Source organism: Rhinichthys klamathensis, unplaced genomic scaffold, assembly GCF_029890125.1.
Source record: "Rhinichthys klamathensis goyatoka isolate OS25496 unplaced genomic scaffold, OSU_Roscu_1.1 h1tg000578l_1, whole genome shotgun sequence".
Taxonomy (NCBI): Eukaryota; Metazoa; Chordata; class Actinopteri; order Cypriniformes; family Leuciscidae; genus Rhinichthys; species Rhinichthys klamathensis.
This window is the reverse complement of record NW_026607042.1, coordinates 157,403-177,423: the sequence shown is the minus strand read 5'-3', so window position 1 is coordinate 177,423 and position 20,021 is coordinate 157,403. Positions and strand designations below refer to the sequence as shown.

The 20,021-nt window shown below is 43.0% G+C and overlaps 1 protein-coding gene and 1 long non-coding RNA gene across 4 annotated transcripts; one reads left to right on the top strand and one right to left on the bottom strand.

Moving 5' to 3' along the window:
* Positions 1 to 494: 494 nt before the first annotated feature.
* On the bottom strand, positions 495 to 17,544 carry pex6 (peroxisomal biogenesis factor 6). Of its 2 annotated transcripts, XM_056239988.1 has the most exons (17): positions 16,364 to 17,544; positions 15,840 to 16,009; positions 15,665 to 15,754; positions 15,173 to 15,278; positions 14,952 to 15,088; positions 14,152 to 14,263; positions 13,718 to 13,905; positions 12,851 to 13,037; positions 11,860 to 11,936; positions 11,649 to 11,781; positions 11,013 to 11,218; positions 10,228 to 10,289; positions 10,034 to 10,142; positions 8,084 to 8,200; positions 7,938 to 8,015; positions 7,721 to 7,860; positions 495 to 764 (listed from the first exon to the last, which is right to left on the bottom strand). In XM_056239988.1, the coding sequence occupies exons 1-17, from the start codon at positions 17,510 to 17,512 to the stop codon at positions 628 to 630; spliced, it is 3,198 nt and encodes a 1,065-aa protein (XP_056095963.1). In that variant the 5' UTR covers positions 17,513 to 17,544; the 3' UTR covers positions 495 to 627. The 2 variants fall into 2 exon arrangements, 1 of the variants encoding a protein (XP_056095963.1); XR_008805473.1 differs by lacking the exons at positions 495 to 764; positions 7,721 to 7,860 and having other exon boundaries at positions 7,995 to 8,015; positions 10,034 to 10,135.
* Positions 17,180 to 19,177, top strand: LOC130075387 (uncharacterized). Of its 2 annotated transcripts, none has more exons than XR_008805478.1 (3): positions 17,180 to 17,284; positions 18,661 to 18,771; positions 19,009 to 19,177. It is a non-coding gene; the product is annotated as an uncharacterized LOC130075387 (long non-coding RNA). The 2 variants fall into 2 exon arrangements; XR_008805477.1 differs by lacking the exon at positions 17,180 to 17,284 and adding an exon at positions 17,455 to 17,570.
* The last annotated feature ends 844 nt before the right edge of the window (positions 19,178 to 20,021 follow it).

Here is a 20,021-nt window from a genome sequence, read left to right as displayed (position 1 = left end):
TGAAACTAAGCACTTAATATAAAGTGTGACCAATGCGTAATTAAATCAAACCCGGAGGAGGAAGATTCAAGTGAATTATTCTATTTATATTGTGTTTTTATGAAAAACACAAATTAGGTGCCGTTCATCACAAACACGAACACAACTATTAACTCGCACTGTCTAGCTAACAGTTTCTCTTTAGTTGTGGTTATTGCAGTGCTAGTCATAAATGATATTTAATATTTAATCTCATCTCTTAGCATGAAGGGACTGGCCTTCTGATTCTGCATTCTTCAGCCAGACTGATTTCTGTTCAAGCATTAAGTATGAAACCCATTAAGGAATCCTGCGGGATAGGAAAGTGAACGTGAGCCGGCTCCACTTACTACATATTTGATGCTCTTCTTTAGAGATCATTTCTACTGTGTCCTAACCAGACAAGTCTCTTTTTAACGTTCGAAATGTATGTGGACATTGAAGATGAAAGTGCGACATGACACAATCACAGCCAATCAGAAGACATCTGATGTTTAATATACAATTATATGCACCAATGAAAGTAGGTCAACACATCAGCTCTGGTTAGGACACAAAGCTTTCCGGTTCAGCCGTGACCACTGGAGGAATGATTCAGTCGGATGAGTGTTATTTGGTGTTGAACTTCTGCTGGATGAGTTTGTATCTGTTGAGCTGCTGTTCAGAGACGGACGGCTGAAGGCCTGACAGAGCCTGTCTGAAGTCCTCTGAACACAGAGTCAGAGCGCCGGCCTCCGAATCCACACCTGCACCGCAGACAGAGACATGAAGAAAGATGAAGGGAAGTAGGCCAGACTTTGAGAAAGAACCAGAGAGACAGACACAGAGTCAGGCCAGAAACATCCTTTACTCAAGTAGACGAACGCAGACGTGAACACTCGGGTACACACACTCAAACATTACTGTGGTGATAGATCTCAGTGCACCCGAGGGCGATAGTGTTTCCTATAAACGTCTGTGTCATTAAACCAATAAATAACAAACTAACGTGTTTGAAAGAAATAAAGGATGGTAGGAGACGACAACTGAATGTCTGCAGCGAGAGTACATGCATTATGAATCGAAGCTTGCATAGCTAGAGCCATTTGCATTCACACACTGGCGTAGAGTTTGTTTCTGGCTCAGAGAGAGTACCTGGAATGTGAACACATGGGTTTCAAGCATACAATGTAATGTTTTAATTTCTTTTTTCCTCTAAACTTGACAAATAAAGATCTCGGCTGTAGAACGGTCAAATGCACAGACACTGTTTTGACTGTTTTGATTTCTTAATTTACTGCAAATATTTGCACTGGAGTGAACATTTTGAACATGTTGAGTCTGTGTCCCGGATTCAGCCAGCATGCCATCAGCACCAGGTCCATCAGCTCCACCCATCAGCTCCACCCATCAGCACCAGGTCCATCAGCTCCACCCATCAGCACCAGGTCCATCAGCTCCACCCATCAGCACCAGGTCCATCAGCACCAGGTCCATCAGCACCAGGTCCATCAGCTCCACCCATCAGCACCAGGTCCATCAGCACCAGGTCCATCAGCACCAGCTCCATCAGCACCAGGTCCATCAGCTCCACCCATCAGCACCAGGTCCATCAGCTCCACCCATCAGCACTAGGTCCATCAGCTCCAGGTCCATCAGCTCCACCAGGTCCATCAGCTCCACCCATCAGCACTAGGTCCATCAGCTCCATCAGGTCCATCAGCACCAGGTCCATCAGCACCAGGTCCATCAGCTCCACCCATCAGCACCAGGTCCATCAGCTCCACCCATCAGCACCAGGTCCATCAGCTCCACCCATCAGCACCAGGTCCATCAGCTCCACCCATCAGCACCAGGTCTCGTTCACAATAACTGGAACACTAACCTGCCACACCTGTCGCTTCCTCATCAAACACCATCCATACCTACTTCCTACCTTCTTCGTCCTCCTCGAGCTGTACATCAGACTGCATCTCATCTGCGTGCGCTTCTTCCATCCAGCAAAGAGAAAGACTTGTCGACTGTCCTTTGAACTGCTTATGCTTTTCACTTACCCGTTTGATGAACCAAAAGATCGAAGCCTATCTGTGAATAATCAGTTAATCTCCGTGTCTTACCTCGTTTCATGACAGAAGACCGGACTGAACTAAAGTATCACACAGGAAACTGGAATTCCCGATCCATTTGCTGAACCAGTTCAGACTCTCAACAATCCTTTCTTCCTCCTTCCACTCCTTCTGCGCTAGTCACATAATTCAGTCCCATGGCCCAACCAGTCGACTTTCTCTGGAGCGGCAGAGGATTTCTGTTGCAATGTTCACGGCAATTCGAAATGCAAGCTCAACGATTTCAAATAGAAATTAAAATTAACTCATTCCATCTCACCCAAACTGAGCATTCAGGCCTTCATCGTCTGGGAATTTCATCTTAAAGGAACTTCTCAAACACCTTCGAATCAAGAAACTCCCCCGTTTACAAATCCTGAACAACCATTCGATCCTGGGTGAGCTGCTTGGTCGAGGAATCATCACTCACTGTACACCATGTATCACGCTGAGGATTGGACACCTGCATAGGGAGGAGATCTCCCTTCTGGTGTTGGAAGGCTAAACCACTGATATCATCCCGGGACACCCATGGCTCCAGATCCACTCACCTACCGTTTCCTGGTCTCCTGGAGAAATAACTGAGTGGAGTGAGTACTGCTTCGATCATTGTCTACAACTTCTAGTCAATCTCAACTCCACCACCTTTGAAAGTCCCGAGGTGCAGTCCACCGTGTGTGTGCCGGAAGAATACAGGGCGTTCACGGATGTGTTCAGCAAGCAGCTGGCAACTAAACTTCCACCTCATCGGCCATGGGACTGTGCCATCGAGCTGGTACCTGGGGCCACACTGCCCAAGGGTAGAATCTATCCTCTATCAATGCTGGAGGCAAAGGCTGGAGACATGGATGACAAGGGTAGTGGAGACATGGAGACAAGGGTAGTGGAGACATGAGACAAGGGTAGTGGAGACACGGAGACAAGGGTAGTGGAGACATGGATGACAAGGGTAGTGGAGACATGGAGACAAGGGTAGTGGAGACATGGATGACAAGGGTAGTGGAGACATGGAGACAAGGGTAGTGGAGACATGGATGACAAGGGTAGTGGAGACATGGAGACAAGGGTAGTGGAGACATGGATGACAAGGGTAGTGGAGACATGGAGACAAGGGTAGTGGAGACACGGAGACAAGGGTAGTGGAGACATGGATGACAAGGGTAGTGGAGACATGGAGACAAGGGTAGTGGAGACATGGATGACAAGGGTAGTGGAGACATGGAGACAAGGGTAGTGGAGACATGGAGACAAGGGTAGTGGAGACATGGAGACAAGGGTAGTGGAGACACGGAGACAAGGGTAGTGGAGACACGGAGACAAGGGTAGTGGAGACTTGGAGACAAGGGTAGTGGAGACATGGATGACAAGGGTAGTGGAGACATGGAGACAAGGGTAGTGGAGACTTGGAGACAAGGGTAGTGGAGACATGGATGACAAGGGTAGTGGAGACATGGATGACAAGGGTAGTGGAGACATGGAGACAAGGGTAGTGGAGACATGGAGACAAGGGTAGTGGAGACATGGAGACAAGGGTAGTGGAGACATGGAGACAAGGGTAGTGGAGACATGGATGACAAGGGTAGTGGAGACATGGAGACAAGGGTAGTGGAGACATGGAGACAAGGGTAGTGGAGACATGGAGACAAGGGTAGTGGAGACATATTAACAGATTATGAGTCTATGAGTCAATGGTGCTCAAGATCTGCTTGGTTACAAACATTCTTCAAGATATCTTCCATTGTGTTAAGCAGTACAAAGAAATGTATACAGGTTTGGATCACATTGAGGGTGAGTAAATGATGACAGAATTTTTATATTTGGGTTAACTATCCCATTAAACAAGGGTTCATCCAACCATCTACTTCCCCTGCTGCTTCAAGCTTCTTCTTCGTGGCAAAAAGAAAGTAGACTTGAGGCCGTCCATCGACTACAGTTCTCTGAATGACCAGACGTCAAGCATCATTATCCTCTTCCCCTGGTTCTAACAGTCCTGGATCAACTGAGAGGCGCCCGCATCTTCTCCAAGCTGGACCTGTGCAGCGCATACCATCTAATCCGAATTAGGAAGTGTGACGAGTGTAAAACCACCATCACACCATCTGGCCATTATGAATACCGGGTTATGCAGCATGGGCTAACTAGGTGTTCCGGGATATGCTCCAGAGTTTTGTCATCATTTTTATCAATGATATCCTTATCTACTCCCGAAACCTGGCTGAACATCACCAACATGTTGCACAGGTCCTTCAACGCCTCAGAGACTACCCACTTTACCTTAAGCTGGAGAAATGAGAGTTTCCTCAGCCTTCTGTCTACTTCCTGGATTAGATCAATGACGGATGTGGCATCCAGGTGGACCAGAGGAAGGTCCATGCCATCCGGAACTGGCTACAACCCACTTCCATCAGAGAGCTGCAACGTTTTCTGTAGGAAAATGGATATTCTATAGGAAATTCATTGCCAACTTCAGCTTGATTGCCTCTCCCATCACTTTATTACTGTGAAAACGGCCCAAGTCTCTGTCTTGGTATCCAGCTGCCACTGAAGCATTTGACCAACTGAAAGAAGCCTTTTGCACCGCTCCCATCCTCAAACACCCCAATCCAGACCTACCCTTCAAAGTGGAAGTGGATGCAAATACTGTCCCTAGCAGAGCAGAATACATCGGCAATCATGAGCTTCTCACCATCAAGTTAGCTCTAGATGGAGGGAGCAAAACACCAGTTCCTAGTCATCATGGATCATCGTAACTTGGAATATCTCCAGAATGCATACAGTCTTAATCCTCTCCAAGCCCGGTGGGCTTTCTTATTCACACGTTTTGAAGTTACTTGCCATCCAGCTGACAAGAACACCAAAGCGAATGCAAATGCTCTTTCCCGCCTTCGATCTCCAGACTTCTCCCTCCAGCCCTCTGTGTATCCAATTTATTGGTCTCCGAATGATCAGTAAACAGCTGCCACTAGAGAAGAGCTTGCTCTGCCGAGAGGTCCTGAGGGTCGCACCATCCAACCTACGTGTGACCCTCATGGACTCATTAATTCGTCTCGGGGATCCGCGCATCCAGGTTTCCAGGAAACCCTCTCGTTCCTCCGTGAAAACTATTGGTGGCCAAGTATGACCCAGGACATCCAACGCTTCGTTTGAGGATGCCCCATCAGTGCCATCTCCAAAACACAGAGACACCTACCGGAAAGCATGCTCCATCCACTACCCATTCCTCACAGTCCATGGTCTCACCTGGGAATAGACTTTGTCTGCCTCTATCCGACGAAAACACCTATATCCTAGTGGCTGTTGACTGCTTCTCCAAAGCTTGTAAACTCGTCCCATTCAAAGGCTTCCTCACTGCCATGGAAACCGTTTCGGAAACCTGAAACTGTTCCATCATGTCTTTCGTAACTTCAGGTTACCTGAAGACATCGTGTTGGATAGAGGCTCAAAATTCACCTCGCATGTGTGGAAAGCTGTCTTTTTTAACTTCTCGGAGTATCAGTAAGTCTTCCGGCTATCATCCCCAAACCAATGGCTAAACCGAAAGCAAGACTGCATCTCATCTGCGTGCGCTTCTTCCATCCTGCAAAGAGAGAGACTTGTCGACTGTCCTTTTAACTGCTTATGCTCTTCACTTACCCGTTTGATAAACCAAAAGATCGAAACCTATCTGTGAACAAAAACCTGTTCAGTTCATCTCAATGTCTCACCTCCTGTTTCATGACAAAAATGGAGGATACATTTCAATAGAATAGCAACAATATTCTAAAGTCTCTAGAATGTTTTCAGGTTTACTACACAAAAGAAATTAACTTATTCACTTGTTACTGAATAATATTTTTTTAATTAGACAATATTATTATATTTTATAAATATATTTATAATAATACTAATAATATAATTGTATATATATATATATATATATATATATATATTAGGGGTGTAACGATACACGTATTCGTATTGAACCGTTCGGTACGAGGCTTTCGGTTCGGTTTTCGGTACGCATTTTTGAACCGAACGGTTCGTTGGACCATTTTTCCTGCCGACCAAAATTTCGTTATTTCAAATGAAGGCGCGTCACGCGTGGCAAGCGCGCTCATAATGTGCGTGACCACAACATTGCCCAACATCAAATGGCAAATGTAATGTAAGCGGAACGAAACCACTCGTTATTGTGTGGTTGAAGGACCGTTTATCAGTTTGGACAAATACAGCGCGAGCCGATCTTAATCATCAGCACTGTTACTACACAGCCAAATCCAGTAAAGAAAGCATTTGAGTTCGCCACTGAAGTAATAACATCGCTGCAAGATCTAGTGAGAAACATTCGCATTTCTCCGTTATTAACGGATCAAACAGCGCTGACGTGGAAACCAGGAAGAAACATTGTGCCATGAATGAACTATCCAGTGTCCACAGATCAGCAACATTCACCATGGGTTTACTGTAGTAACACTACTAACTGTAACCATGGAAGTTTGGCAGGAATAGTAGGCTATAATGCTTTCAAGTAACATCACGTCGGTTTTATTTTGACATTATGAATACAATTGCTGCCCTCAAATGTTAATCTGAACTAAAATAAACCTTTGTTTATAACTACTACAATATTACATTTAATTTTGTCCAAGGAGCTGTTTTGTTTTATAAGCTCCTAAGAAAAGTCAAGTATAGCTCCATCATTGCTCAAAGTTAAAAAATATCATACTTTATGATGTTAGTTTTAATAAAAATATAATTAAAAAGATTAAATCAAGGAAATTTCTCTGGCATTTCTTTCTTTTTGCTGTATCGGAAACGTACCGAATCGTACCGAACCGAACCGTGACACAAGTGTATCGTATCGAACCGAACCGTGAATTTTGTGAACCGTTACACCCCTAATATATATATATATATATATATATATATATATATATATATATATATATATATATATATATATATAATTAAACAATTTATATCACATATATTAATTTTGTATATTACGTTTGGAATAATTCAGTTTTTTATTGTTTTTGGAAGAAGTCTCTTTCACCAAAACTGCATTTATCCGAAAATACAGTAAAAATCATAATATTGTGAAAAATTATTACAACTTAAATTAACTATGTTTTATGTGAATATATAGTTGTCCTGCTTAGTCCAAGAGGAGAAGGTAGACGCAGGGATCCCAATATAAATGTAGTTTAATAATACAAGTTAAGACACACAAACAAACAGTGTATATTGCACAAACAATACTCAACAGTGAATGAAAGAAATGAGGAACTTAAATACGCAATGAGGATTAACTCAAAGAATAACAGGTGTGATCGTAAATTAGTGTCCATGACAACGGGCATTTATTTGATATATTTAACATTATAAATGTCTTTACTGTCACTTTTGATCTATTTAATGCATCCTTGCTGAATAAAAGTATTAATTTCTTTTTTTTTTTTTTCACGGTTGTGTCACGGTTTCCACAACTACTGTTTTCAGCATTGATAATAATCAGAAATGCATGAAAACCCTGCATTTAATGACATTTGCCATTTAGTTTGACATGGTTAGTCACCCCAGCATTGTTCATTTTTCCACATGTGTTGCTCTGCACTGAATATTTGCTTGTCACATACCTTCAGTGATGAGTGAAATCTTCCTCTTGATGGCGCACATCATGGCATCCGAGCAGAGCGCGTAGAGATCGGCTCCGGTCAGCTGAGGAGGGCAGGACTCCACGACCTCCGACAGACACACGCTGGGATCCACTTTAAACCTACAAGCAGAGAGTCACGTCACATACCACACTACAGCACTGAGAGAGAGGAACGCCATGTCATGATAGACACTCACTTGCGTAAGATGGCCTTCAGAACCTGCAGCTGCGACTCTCTGTCTTCATTCACACCAACATACACCAGCTTATCAAACCTGAAAAAGGGCATTCATGCATTTCATTCAAGACAACAATTGAAGAGCTGTTCTCTGAATCTGTTTACCTGCCAGGCCTGAGCAATGATTGGTCCAGCAGATCAGGACGATTAGTGGCTCCGATCACAAAGACGTCTCCAGACGAGTGAAGACCATCCAGCTCTGCTAGAAGCTGCGACACAACCCTAGAGATACACGTGACGAAACCTGGCTTATCATGATGCAACAAGCCGTCCTGTAGCTCAAACAGCAGATCATGGCACCGGCATCGCCAAGATCATGGGTTCGGTTCCCAGGGAAATCAATAGCTCATGGAACGAGTACCAAGAACGCAATGGAAGTCCCTTTGGTTAATAGTGTCTGCCAATGAAACAATCCTTTAAACAATACAATTAAAGTTTCTTGATTCACGACACAAAAGAAAAAACTAACACACTCCTTATTTAAAAATATCTATATTAATAAAAAACTTAAGAAACTACACAGTAAAATATGAATCATGGGTCTTGTAATTTTCATTAAGAAAATTAAGGTGATAATTAAAAATATTGTGTAGATTTTATTAAGAAAATTGTGGTTCAGTGTCGTATACAGTGTTGAAAATATTGAGAACATTTCACTAATAAAACCAAGAGATATATTTTCCTAATTTTTTTAAGGAAACATGCACAGTTTTGAGGCTTGAATTGAGGAACCGATTAAGCTGATACAATTAGGCTACCTATTTATTTTAACAAAATTAGTTCAATTACGCCGTTTTATTTAGAGACACCATTGCTAGTTCCCAGCATGCTTTGCACATGGCTAGAAATGGAGAGTAAATATTGAAATTAAGTGTTATTTTATGTGTTTTTGAGTAAAGGGAAATACATGTTAATGTTCAGTTATGTTTGACATTTGAAAGAGTTTTGATCGTTAGCATAGTGCAGAAGAGTGGGGTTAATGGTTAGGTTGTGAATAACTGCATGTATTCATAATCTGAAGCATGTTGCTCTGATCATTTAGCAATAACTTTGCTAGTAGTATACAGTCTTTTAATTATACAATATAGCTCAAAGTCAAATATAAACAGGTCATTTCCATTCACTCTAATTCACACACTTTTGAGAGTCAACTTAAAATAAAAAAAGCATATTTCACCAAAAAAAAATAATATATATATATATATATTGTGTCATAGACTAAATAATTTAGGGGATTTTACACGCTTTTTTCATGTAGATTCCATGAAAGAAATCAAGCCTTAAAAACTCCTCAAAAATATAATTTGGTGGTGGACAGTTAACTTTGTTGCTGTACTTGTAATTCGACTTCATCAAAAGTGATCAAACTGTTTAAACTGAGCAATCCTCAATATGACCACATAACAAATTAATAACTTTACCTACAACTACTATAAGTAGTTTTATATATAGTTGTATAATCATGGAAAGCAATTTATAATATATAGCAAATCTCGTCACAAGATGTAAACGGTATTATCGCACAGCTCTCTATATAAAGTTGAATATTTAAGTATATCCATCAATACATACAGAGTACTCACATAAAGTAATAATATAGAAAATCTTGATTATATTTATCATCACATGATGTGAACTATATTATCACCCAGCTCTTTATATGAAGTTGGATATATAAGTATGTATGTAATGTACTAAACTCACATAGGGAAATATATATACAACAGTGTTTAAAGATTTGGAAAATTAGCCTGAGAAGATTTCAATGCCAGAGGAGGCGGAGCCTCAGAGCCACACCCACCTACCGCATCACTGTCACGGACCAATGGCGGTTCGAAGGAGCGACCTTTATGGCAAGTTCCGTTACGAACTCCCGAAACAAACTTTTCGAAATGACGTTACACCAGTTCTTGAAGTATATTGGGGCCTTATTAATCAGACAGCATTCTCATACCCAAGTACTACTAATACAGAAGAACTAGTGTTGTTATTTTTTAAAGTTTAGCAGCAACAATCTGCACATGTGGTGTAGCGTTACAGTTCTGTGATGCTGACCTGTCCATCACCCCTCCTGAGTCTCCACTGTGGCCTCTATTAGGAGCCAAAGAGTCCAGCTCATCGAAGAAGATAATGCAGGGAGCAGCCGTCCTGGCCTTCCTGAACACTGACGGAGACAAGCTCAATCCAACAAATATAGTGGAAATCAGCCCATAAGCACCACTAGATTGAGATGGGTTGTTCACTCTTACCCTCTCGAATGTTCTCTTCACTCTGACCGACGTACATGTTGATGAGTTCAGGACCCTTCACACTGAAAACAAACACCAGACACAGTCATTGTATGAAAGCTAGTGCTGGGTGGTATGACCAAACATTTATATCACGGTATTTTCCAAAATTAAACCGGTATATGATGTATTTTTTTTTTTTTTGGCACGACTGGGTGTTAACCACATTTTCTCCTGACTGAGAGAGGAGATACTGCAGTAGATTGACTTAGACGGCCCTATTTTACTGTCAGGAGTGAATTTTGTAGTGAAATCCACACTAGTATTAATACAGGTTTGCAGTGTTTAATACAAAGAGGTCCAGCATTGAACGCATTTATGAATTCATAAACGCTGCTTTATCAGGAAAGAGAAAGAAAGATTAAATGAAAATAACATCAAAACTTTTCAGTTTCCTTCAAAGATACACTCATATAAAAACACCCGCGCCGCGTTTGACTCTGAAACGTGCGGTGCTCATGGTTATCCGACAGGCTTTTGGAAAGTCTATGTGTGGCGGGCAGTGTTGATATTCTGAACCAATGTATGGGAAACACTGTGATATATGACAGCTATTAATTATAGAGAGATTAACCTCTCCATCTTCAACACACACAGCTGTGCATCACCAGTGCAAGAGTGAAAAGCCCCTCTCAAACAGTGTCGCACCGCGTTCCCAGCAATAAACACCGGTATTCGGTATGAACCGGTAAACCGCCCAGCACTAATGAAAGCATTAGTTCCCCTGCTACGTGTCCCGTACCCACCTGAGGAAGGTCATGCTGCACTCGGTGGCCACCGCTTTAGCCAGCAGGGTCTTGCCCGTGCCGGGCGGCCCGTAGAGCAGCAGGCCGGAGCGCCGCAAGCCCAGCGAGAGCAGCTCCGGGTGGTCCAGGGGGAGCTGGATGGTGTCCAGGATCTCCTTCTTCACCTGCTGGAGTCCGCCGACGTCCTGCCATCTCACCGACGGGATCTGACACACACAAGAGGATAACTCTCAGCCTCAGGGGCAAACACAGCTCGACTGCATTTCACTGCTCCTTAAGTGAATAATAAACTATGACAGAATGTTTTAAGAACACATTTAAACATGAAAACAATCCTTTTAATTGTATTGAATGCGTGTGACGTACAACCTAGAAGCTTTGCGCTGTTACACTACGAGAACTCACTCGAGGCCCACAGAGAAGGAAATGAAGAGTTAAATAAAGTCGTTATTTTGTTTACTTTTTGTGCGCAAAAAAAACATTCTCGTCGCTTGATAAACTTAAGATTGAGCCGCTGTAGTCACTCGGACTATTTTAATTATGTTTTTCATAACTTTTGGGCCGATGTTTAAAGTATGCTAAAGAGTTCTTCTGTTCTACAAAGGCCTAAAAACCACAAAAACCAGGCAACTGTACTTTAGGCGCTCCAATGGCGTGTGCGTGCGCCTCCTGCAGGACGTCCAGTGCCGAGCTGAAGTCCTCAGACGAGACGCTCACGCCAGAGACACACAGATCCTCCTCGTCCTGTTCACTCGCCGCTTCTGGGAAACTACACCGCACAAACACCACAGTTTCAGGACCTAAAAGCATGAGCGGAGAGACTGAGCGCAGCCGGCTGAACACTTACCACGTCTTCAGAAGTCTTCCGTGAGCGGCTTTCCCAGCGTTGGTAAGAAGTGCGCAAAGATCTCCTAAAACAAAACCCTACAGAAACAAAGTCAACAAGAAACTTCATTTTACTTCCGTAATGTGTTTTAAAGGAGTCGTTCACTTCAGAATTAAAATGTCCTGATAGTTTACTCTCCTCCACGTCATCCAAGATGTTCATGTCTTTCTTTCTTCAGTCGTTCTTCAGGTGTTTGAGGAACACACTCCAGGGTTTCTCCATATAGTGTCTTCAATGGGGTCCAACGGGTCGAAGGTCCAGATGTGAGTTTCAGTGCAGCTTCAAAGTCTCGACACGATCCAGCCGAGGAATAAGAGTCTGATCGAGACAAACCAGCGGACATTTATAACAAAATACACATTTATATACTTTTAACCACTAATGCTGGTCTTGAACGTCCACGACTTCACACATTACGTAATCAGGGTGAAAGGTCACGCGTGTTCCGGTTTATAAATGTAGAGTAGGGCGAAAAACTCTCATTTTCTCCTCCAACTTCAAAATAATCCGAAATCGTTGTTTTACCCTTTATTTATTAATTGTTATGTAAATGGTGTTTGACTCAGTCTTTGCACGGTCGCTTTGTAAACACTAAATCTGTTCTTCCGCCTTCGACACACGTGACCTTTCAACCTGATTTTATTTTGTTATAAATGTCGGCTGGTTTGTCTAGATCAGACTCTTATTCCTCGGCTGGATCGTGTCGAGACTTTGAAGCTGCACTGAAACTCACATCTGGACCTTCGACCCGTTGGACCCCATTGAAGTCACTGTATGGAGAAACCCTGGAGTGTGTTCCTCAAACACCTTCATTTCTCTTCGACTGAAGAAAGAAAGACATGAACATCTTGGATGACGTGGAGGAGAGTAAATTATCAGGACATTTAAATTCTGAAGTGAACGACTCCTGTAATGCAGCATTTTGAGCTGGGTGATCGGTCCGATGTCTCACAGCTGTGTGTTTGGCTATCTTGCCCAGATTGACGTCTTTTCCCAGCAGCAGGTCGTCACTGAGGCTGGCCAGCATCGTCCGGCGCTGCTCCTCGCTCAGGCTCTCGATCGCCACCTGGTGCACAAACGCTGCCATCACATCCGAGGACAGCTCTCTCTGCCCGCTCACAGACCCCACCACAACCACACTGCAGGAGGAGAGGACAAGCGTAGCGTGGCTGAGGAGCAGGGTTGCGGGTGACGCTGTCAAATCTCGAGCCAGTTTGCCGAGTTACTTATTATGTTTACTCACTTTAATGGGGAAGTTCGTGTAAGCCAAATCTGTGCAGATTTAGCGCAAATGCTCAACTGATGAGTCCTCATGATATATTAAACACAGCGTATTGCGCTTGATCTGCTCATATCTGGCTTACTTGAACACACACGTCTCTACGCAACAAATGGTGGAGCGCTTGATCATTTGCATTGAAGCAAGAAGATTAAAAAGCATTTGGTTAACAGAAAAGACTTTGCCATTTTACGACATCCTACATTTTATGCTGTTCTTTGTGCTGTATTGATCTGTCACATGTTTGGTGTTTGGAAAAGGATGAGGATGAAAGAGGAAGAGGAGATGCTGGATGACAGGATTTTGTTTCAGAAAGAAATGAATGTATGAAATCCAAATTATATTGTATATAAGCTGTGGCGTAGTTAATATGGTTTATTTCTTCTTCTTTTTTTTCTTTTTTTTGGCTAGTAGAGGCTCTGAATGGCCAGTAACTTATTTTGTAGCCAAATTGGCTGGTGAGTGCAAAAGTTCCTTTCAACCCCTGGTACACCAGCAGGAGTCCCCTCTACGCTGCAGGTGTTGCTGTCTGAGCCTCACCTGGCATGAGCTTCTGCCACGAGCCGGCAGAGCGAGGCGGCGACCCTGGAGTCGGTCTCGGGGCCGAGCAGATGCAGGTTTCTCATCAGCAGAACACATGGGTGATGGAGCTCTGCTCTCTCGAAGACGGACTTCATCTTAGCCTCGCACGCGGCGGCAGTGTCGGCGCAGAGAGTCACGCAGTCCACCTGAGCGGACACACACACACACACACACACTCATTTACAACTCCGTCATATCAGAACATCAGACCTTTAGATATCAGAACTTTGAAAATGTGACATTAGTTCCCTCATTGTAATTCAGTTATATCATGGCAACAAGTGGCATTTGTGTTTCCTGTGCGCTTCACGAGAGACTGAACTTATGAAGATGTTGATACTCATAACTGCAGAAAAACTCAAGAACAATAATGAAGAGAAATCCCCGATCACCTTAATCAGATGCAGATGTAGCCTCCTGCTAGCCGCTCTCACCACGGTCACTTTCCCACAGCCGCTCGGACCCGTCAGGAGAACTGAACAGCCTCCGTTTAATGCAAGAGAGCTGCGATATAGTCATGTTTAAACTTATACATATATGTGTTAATTAACATCTTGTTACTTCAGCATTCCAGCAATATATAGAGTAACAGCTACTAGTTAAAACATGTTCCAATGCAGTAGTTCTCCACCAGAGGGGTCAGGATGACTTAAACGTGTTTCAATTAATAAATATGCATGAATAAATACATTTAAATCCAGCCTTAAAAACACATAAAATCGAGATGTAAACTGAAATCATGTTTCTGTTTTACTTTTTTTTTTCTTAAAAACTATTGTTTCTATTGAAGAATATGCAGTACAGAATCACAAAAATGTGCTTCATTTATTTCATATATTGATACTCCAGGGCTCTGTTAATAAAAACACGAGCAGCTTTTGTCATAATTACATCAGAAATAGTTACAAAGTCAGAATTGCAAGATATAAAGTTGCATAAAATAAAGTTGTGATTGTGAAAATGAAGTCTGAATTTTTTTCTCTCACAATTGCCCACTTTTTTTGAAGATTTAAACTTGCAATTTTGAGTTATAAAGTCAGAATTACATTAAATAAACTTGCAATTGCAAGGGGAAAAAGTCAGAATTGCAGGTTTATATCGCAGAATTGCAAATAAAATTCCAGAATTGTCCCTTTTTCCGAGATGTAAACTGATAAAAGAGGCCAGAGTTGTCAGACTGAAGCGGCTGTACCTCTGGCTGAGGTGCGGCTGGATGACGGTGAGCAGTTTCTCCACAGCGCTGCACAGGCCAGCGGGACTGAGACTCCTCCAGAGGGACGAGCCCTTCGGCAGCACAGAGCAGGGACACGGGCTGTGGGCGGAGCCTCCCTGTGACAGCCAATCAGAGCTTCAGCAATCTGCACATGACAACTGTATGACTTTGACTCCTGTGAATGTGACTTCATTCCTCACCATGTACAGTGAAGTGTGACTGGAATCAGCCAGATATGAAGAAGCCTCGTCCTCCTCAGCAGAAAAACCACACACCTGCTTTACTCTGAAATACAGCACTGGCCACCTGCCAATCACAAACATGCAAGAGTCTGACTCTCAAAGATCATTCATGAAATCTAAATTCTTCATTTGATGGACTATTGCAGTGTTTATTATAAATGATTTATCTGTGCACATTAGTATTGTTTTAAATTCATGTTCTGGTAATCTTGAGTCAGAGTAACTTCTCTTCTCTGATGACGAGGGCGGGGCTATAACCTGTCAATCACATGAGATCAGCCAATAGCAAACCACAGCCATCCAATCAACTCCCCACAGACACAATCAAGCCCCGCCCACATCTGTTCTTGATCCTGAAGCGTTTCACTCGGATATACGGCACAACAGGGAAGAAAAGACCAGCGCATCTTCAGTGTCATGCGAACATTAGCGGATCTGCTGAAGATGAACCTGCAGCTGAGGATTCCTTCAGAGCTGTTCTCTATCAGATCCGGATGTCCTTCCGATGGGATTCCCAGGATACTCCCCTGCTGAACAAGCCTGAAAACAAACACAGCATTCAGGGAAACAGACAGGCAGAGAGAGAGTGAGACTGATGGATGTGTGAACTCTGCTCGGTGAGCACCTGGGTGAGCTGAAGTGTGTGTGGAGGAGTGTGTCGAAGGGCCCGTGCGAGGCGTAGTCAGGAGAGATGACCGCTTCAATGTGCAGCTCTCGAGCAAACGCCGGCGCCGCGGATCGACACGCGCTCGCAGACGTCTGAGGCTGTGTGTGCTGAGACTCCTTATTCCACCTCTGCGTGATCAAGACACAGACACATCCGGTCACATGATCGGCCATCAGAGACATCACATGATCGGCCATCAGAGACACCCGGTCACATGATCGCTATAAAGTTATATATATATAAATGTGTCCATCTTTATTCACATACAGTAAACTCGTAAAGTGATATATATTATATAGCAAATTTTAACTGCTTGATTGTTTATATTGTCACAAAATGTGAACTATATTATCGCCACGCTCTAATCTGCTAAATGCGACAAATAAATGATGAGGAAATTTTAATTCTGAAGTAAACTACTCCTTTAATAGTAATATTGTGATACAAACATTTTTGAACAGAATTATTCCAGACGTCTTCACCTTAATTTTGATGGCCTTATTCCCGCCAGGCACTGCCATCCCCCCCGACAGGTTAAACCACTGAACTGCTGAGATCAAGCCCACACTGTCATTCCCATCCGGGAGCGTGTCGAAGGCTCTGACCGAGGCCAGGTGAACCCGTCCCTGCCTCTTACAGGCGCTCTCACCCTGTCCCGGGACCGGACTCGCAGACACAGGAGTCTTCTTGGCCTTATCCGCTGGGACGGACACAACGACCCACTCCCCGTTAAACACACCCAGCTTCAGCAACAAGCTCTTGCTCACAAACACACTGCTGTCAACGTCCAAGCCTTCATCCGCCTCTAGTCTGGACACGATTCCTCCTGGTTTCTGGAGATCTGACACATCGACCACCCGGATGTCAAGTCTGCATTCAAGAGCCTGTAAAAAAGCACTGAAGTCCAAGACTTTGCTGTTGAGCAGAGAGCTGGCAGAGCTCAAGCTGTTGGCGTACTGGGCGAAATCAGACACGCAGAGAGAGGAAGATGCCAGTCTGGGGCTGAGCATGATGGAGGAGGAGGAGGTGTTCAGGTCCAGATCTCTGCAGTCTGACACCAGCACACTCGTGTCCACTGTGATCATGCCCTGGCTCACAGGTGTGCACTCGAGCACCAGCACCTCCGACATCTGCGCATGCGCAGCGCCCAGTGAGTGATGGAAGGGGAGCAGAAGCGAGTCCCCCTGCCTCGCCAACAGAGTCATCCCGGGACAGGACAGCAGGACCAGCAAACCACTGCAGAACTGCTCTGAACAAGCCCATTTAAAGCTCTGCTTCGTCCTAGCGCCGAGCACAATCCTCTTTAAAGGCAGCAGGGACTGTGGGCGAACCGTTCCCAGCGAGTGCTCCTTCAGCCCGTAGTGTTTGAGGAAAGATCTGCTGGCGTACACAGCGAGACACGTGTGAGTGTTTACATCGCTCTCTTCTTCCTCTGGAGTGATGTGCGCGCACACCAAAAAGCCCCGATTAGAGGGGGACTGCTGGTCCGTCGGCGAAAATAACAGCACGTATGTGGGTTCAGTGTAGTCTGGAAACTTCTGGGTGAAGTGTGATTTGTTGATAAGCACGTGTAGAGGATGAATATGTGATGGAAAGTCGTCAAGACACTGCAGCTTCATGGGGGCCGCCATGTCTAAGACGCGCGCATGCGCAGTGAAACGAGATAAACTGACCGCTCCTGGATAAGCGGTAGATATTTGTTTTGCTCTTAAATTATTTGTTATTTTGTGTAAATGCTACTTTCAGGAATGTAAATGGTAGAAGATATTTTTTTCCCCTTCAAATCAGAATTATAGTCTTGTCTATATACTGAAACAGCGGGTAATAGAAAAACCAAAGAAGTTTGGTTTAATGCATATTTATTTATACTTTGTTTTATGTATTACATATTATATTATATATATTATATATTATACTTTTTAGCGTACAATCTATCTAACAAGACATAATCGTCGTTTTTCTAAAACATCTAGCGCCACCTGGAGGAATAATAATGTATTTCTCTCTCATAAGAAAAATGAAATTATTGGACACCCAATGAAAAAATATTTAATTATGTAAAACGATATGAATTAACATAATTTAATTATAATTACATTTTATTAATCAATTGATATAAATTGCAACTTATTTAATACAAATGTGTATATTTATATTCCTACAAGGATCAATATTCAGTCTGTCTGCAAAAAAAAATTACAACATAATTTTCTTTATGCGATATTTGCCAGTTTGACCCTGTGGAAAACTATTAAAGATTTGATTTATCAGTTGTTTTATCCATTTGATTTGTGAATTAAATATAACATGTGAAGATTTTGATGTGTTGCATACAAAAATGGCATATTATAAAAGATTTTGTGATATTATAACCTCTGTACTTTACACAGTCATATCATGGAAATGCACACTCTCAAGTCTAAGTTGTAATATTTTAATCCACATTCATGGCACTATTAACAAAGTATAATTTGGTCATTCATTGGATAGATCATAGGATCATTGTTAGAAACAGAACTATTGGGTGAACTATTAAAATGAACACAGCATGAAAAGTGAAAAGGCCTTTTAAAATGTGGATTCTGGCAGGTCTCAGCTCAGTGGTCTCGACCTGTTACCCATCCTGACATATGTGTTACTCTGAACATATATGTCAAATAAAACTCATACAATATAAAATATCATATATATATATTTGACCTCCTGACCACACTTTTTATTTTGAGTTTCAAGCATTTGTTCATACCCCATGTGTCGTTTGCTGTGCTGTCGTTAGCAGGAGTCGCCACTGGGCGGGAGATGTGCGCTGGGAACCAGAGCTCTTCAACACCGCTCCTACAGAGACCTGTGATTGCCAAGCAGTCCTGAAGAGCTTGATCAGCTGGTTCAGGTGTGTTTCATTAGGGTTGTTGTTGCTAAACTCTACAGGACAGTGGTTGAAGACCTCTGCTTTTAATGACAACGTTACACTTGTTGGTCTTGTTTTGATGCAAGTAAACAAGCTCTGCCTTAAACAGGAAGTCAACAAAGCAGCTCTACATGTGTTCAGAGGCATTTCACATAATGGGACCAGTAACTTTACTGAGATCCTTCGTGTCCAAACTAAAGTCGGTGGTTTTCCCGTCAGTTCCCCAGACTGTCCACCAGGGGCGTCCTTCATCTCGATGACTGAAACCTGCTCAGGGACTGTGCTGTGCAAACTGGAAAATGACATCTGTGAAAGCATCTAATCACTGATAGAGGCACAGAGGTAATACAGATACAAATATATAGGCATCATTCACTTTCTGACTTTGTAAATGGTTACAGAGACAAATTGGGCATCATACACTAAACAATGAGGATCACACTGTCAAATCATTCTGAACACATCAAACTCACGCAAAAACACACACCTCGTTTATAGAGATGCATAACAAATGAAAACAACACGTGTTCTAAAATCAGCTCAAAATATCAAAGTGTTTGATCTAATTCGACTCAGTCGAGTCAGTCTGAAAGTAAAATATCAGAGTGTGTGCCCTCATTCACTATACGGTTCAACGGGCCACAATCTGAAGACTGGAGGTCCTTACACACTGAGTGCGAAACTTTCGGATGCGTTTTTTCATTTTCATCATCCTAGAAATTATGAGTCCGATGTGCATTAATTAATCCGTTGCGAAAAAAATCATAAAACAATACAAAATGGAGTCTTCAAGCAGTGAGGATGATTTTGTTGTCCTCTCTCTTCTTAAAAAGAGAGGGAAAAAAGCAAGGACCTTGACTCTGACTTTCAGCAACTAGTGCTGAGATGTCCCGACTGCAAATCGGGATTGAAAGTTATTTTTATTTATTTGTTTATCAAAGGTAGTGGATGTGGCACGCAGGGCGAGGCCGAGAGCCGTGGGAACGAGTGTTAATGAGCGTCACCTGCGCGCCGCACCGGCTCGAGTCTCACAGAAGGAGATCTGGATGAAGAAAACGAGGAGCGACGACAGTGCAAGAGAGGACACTATTTAATAATTAAAGAGTTGAACCGTTCGCCGGTTCCCGCCTCCTCCTTCCCTGAACTCTAATCTCTTTACAGTGGATTTCTACCCTATCAAACACTTTCTCATTCTCCGTGGAAACTCCTGGAAGCTCTCTAGACATAGATGA

Excerpts from the sequence above, each read along its gene's own strand:
- pex6 (XM_056239988.1), bottom strand. The coding sequence starts at position 17,512 with ATGGCGGCCCCCATGAAGCTGCAGTGTCTTGACGACTTTCCATCACAT. Across the intron at positions 15,279-15,664 it reads GAAGGAATCCTCAGCTGCAG|GTGGCCAGTGCTGTATTTCA; the intron begins GTTCATCTTCAG and ends TGTGATTGGCAG. Across the intron at positions 11,937-12,850 it reads AGATAGCCAAACACACAGCT|GGTTTTGTTTTAGGAGATCT; the intron begins GTGAGACATCGG and ends TTGTTTCTGTAG.